General features: G+C 74.1%; 2 protein-coding genes across 3 annotated transcripts in view; one reads left to right on the top strand and one right to left on the bottom strand.

Annotated features, from left to right (window-relative positions):
* Positions 1-551, bottom strand: part of MEST — a 7,834-nt gene extending 7,283 nt beyond the window's left edge. For both annotated transcript variants that reach the window (XM_027703108.1, XM_027703110.1), the window contains exon 1: positions 504-551. The gene's annotated coding sequence lies outside the window, so the exon portion shown is untranslated. The remainder of the gene's footprint in view (positions 1-503) is intronic.
* Positions 552-710: 159 nt separating this feature from the next.
* Positions 711-1,031, top strand: part of CEP41 (centrosomal protein 41) — a 12,878-nt gene continuing 12,557 nt past the window's right edge. Inside the window, exon 1 of the mRNA XM_027703112.1 lies at positions 711-852. Within this exon, the coding sequence (XP_027558913.1) occupies positions 820-852 (33 nt within the window). The 5' untranslated portion in view covers positions 711-819. The remainder of the gene's footprint in view (positions 853-1,031) is intronic.

Below are 1,031 nucleotides of genomic sequence, written 5' to 3'. Positions count from 1 at the left end.
GTCACTGGGGGGGATCTGAGGGGTCAAGGGATCACTGGGGGGTCTGAGGGGGTCATGGGATCACTGGGGAGGATCTGAGGGGGTCATGGGATCACTGTGGGATCTGAGGGGGTCAAGGGATCACTGGGGGGTCTGAGGGGGGTCATGGGATCACTGGGGGGTCTGAGGGGGTTCATGGGATCACTGTGGGATCTGAGGGGGTCAAGGGATCACTGTGGGATCTGAGGGGGCTCATGGGATCACTGTGGGATCTGAGGGGAGTCCATGACCCCCACCCCCCGGTGCAGGGGTTTCATGGAGGTCCCCAAGCCCCGCCCACAAGCCGCACCCCCCTTGCCACACCCCCACAAACCCCGCCCATACAGCCACAGGGCCCCTCCCCCTTTCCAAACCCCGCCCCTCCGCGCCCCCCCTCGCGCGCCCCTCAGGCGCCGCCCCCTCCCCTCAGAGCTTGGGGGGAGGGGGCTCAGTGGGCGGGGCCTCCCCTCGCGCGCGCCCCTCACCTGCGCTCAGGTGCCGCCGCCGCCGCCGCGCGCGCTCGCCGCGGCGGGGTGGGCGTGGCCTCGGCGGAGGGGGCGTAGGGCGAAGGGTGGGGGAGAAGCGCATGCGCGGCCGCGCCCACCCCGCCCCTTTCCCCGCCCGCCGCGTCCCCGCCGTCGCCCGGCAACGCGCGCGCCGCGCCGGCGCGGCTCCCGATTGGGCGAGGGGGCGGCGGGCGGCCAATGAGCGCGGGCGTTGTTGCGGGGTTCGCTCGCGCGCGCGGCGGGAGCGGAGGGAAAGGCTCGTGAGGGAGGCGGCGGCGGGCAACGCGCACGGGACATGTCGGCCCGGGCGGCCCTCGGCAGCGCGCAGGTGCCCTCGGCGGGACAGCGCCGCGCCCGCACCCGGCCGGGAGCAGCGGGGAACGGGGGGGGGGGGGGGGGGGGGGGCCCGGGGGAGGGGGGGGGGGTCCAGGCGCGGAGGAAGCGGGAGAGATTCCCCGGCAAAAACCTGGAGAAATTTGCCTTTTGGTGGCCAAAAACCGGGAGAAA

Source organism: Neopelma chrysocephalum, unplaced genomic scaffold (genome assembly GCF_003984885.1).
Source record: "Neopelma chrysocephalum unplaced genomic scaffold, ASM398488v2 Primary Assembly neopelma1_208, whole genome shotgun sequence".
NCBI lineage: Eukaryota > Metazoa > Chordata > Aves > Passeriformes > Pipridae > Neopelma > Neopelma chrysocephalum.
Note: the sequence above shows the minus strand (reverse complement) of the source record. Positions and strands in the feature narration are given on the sequence as shown.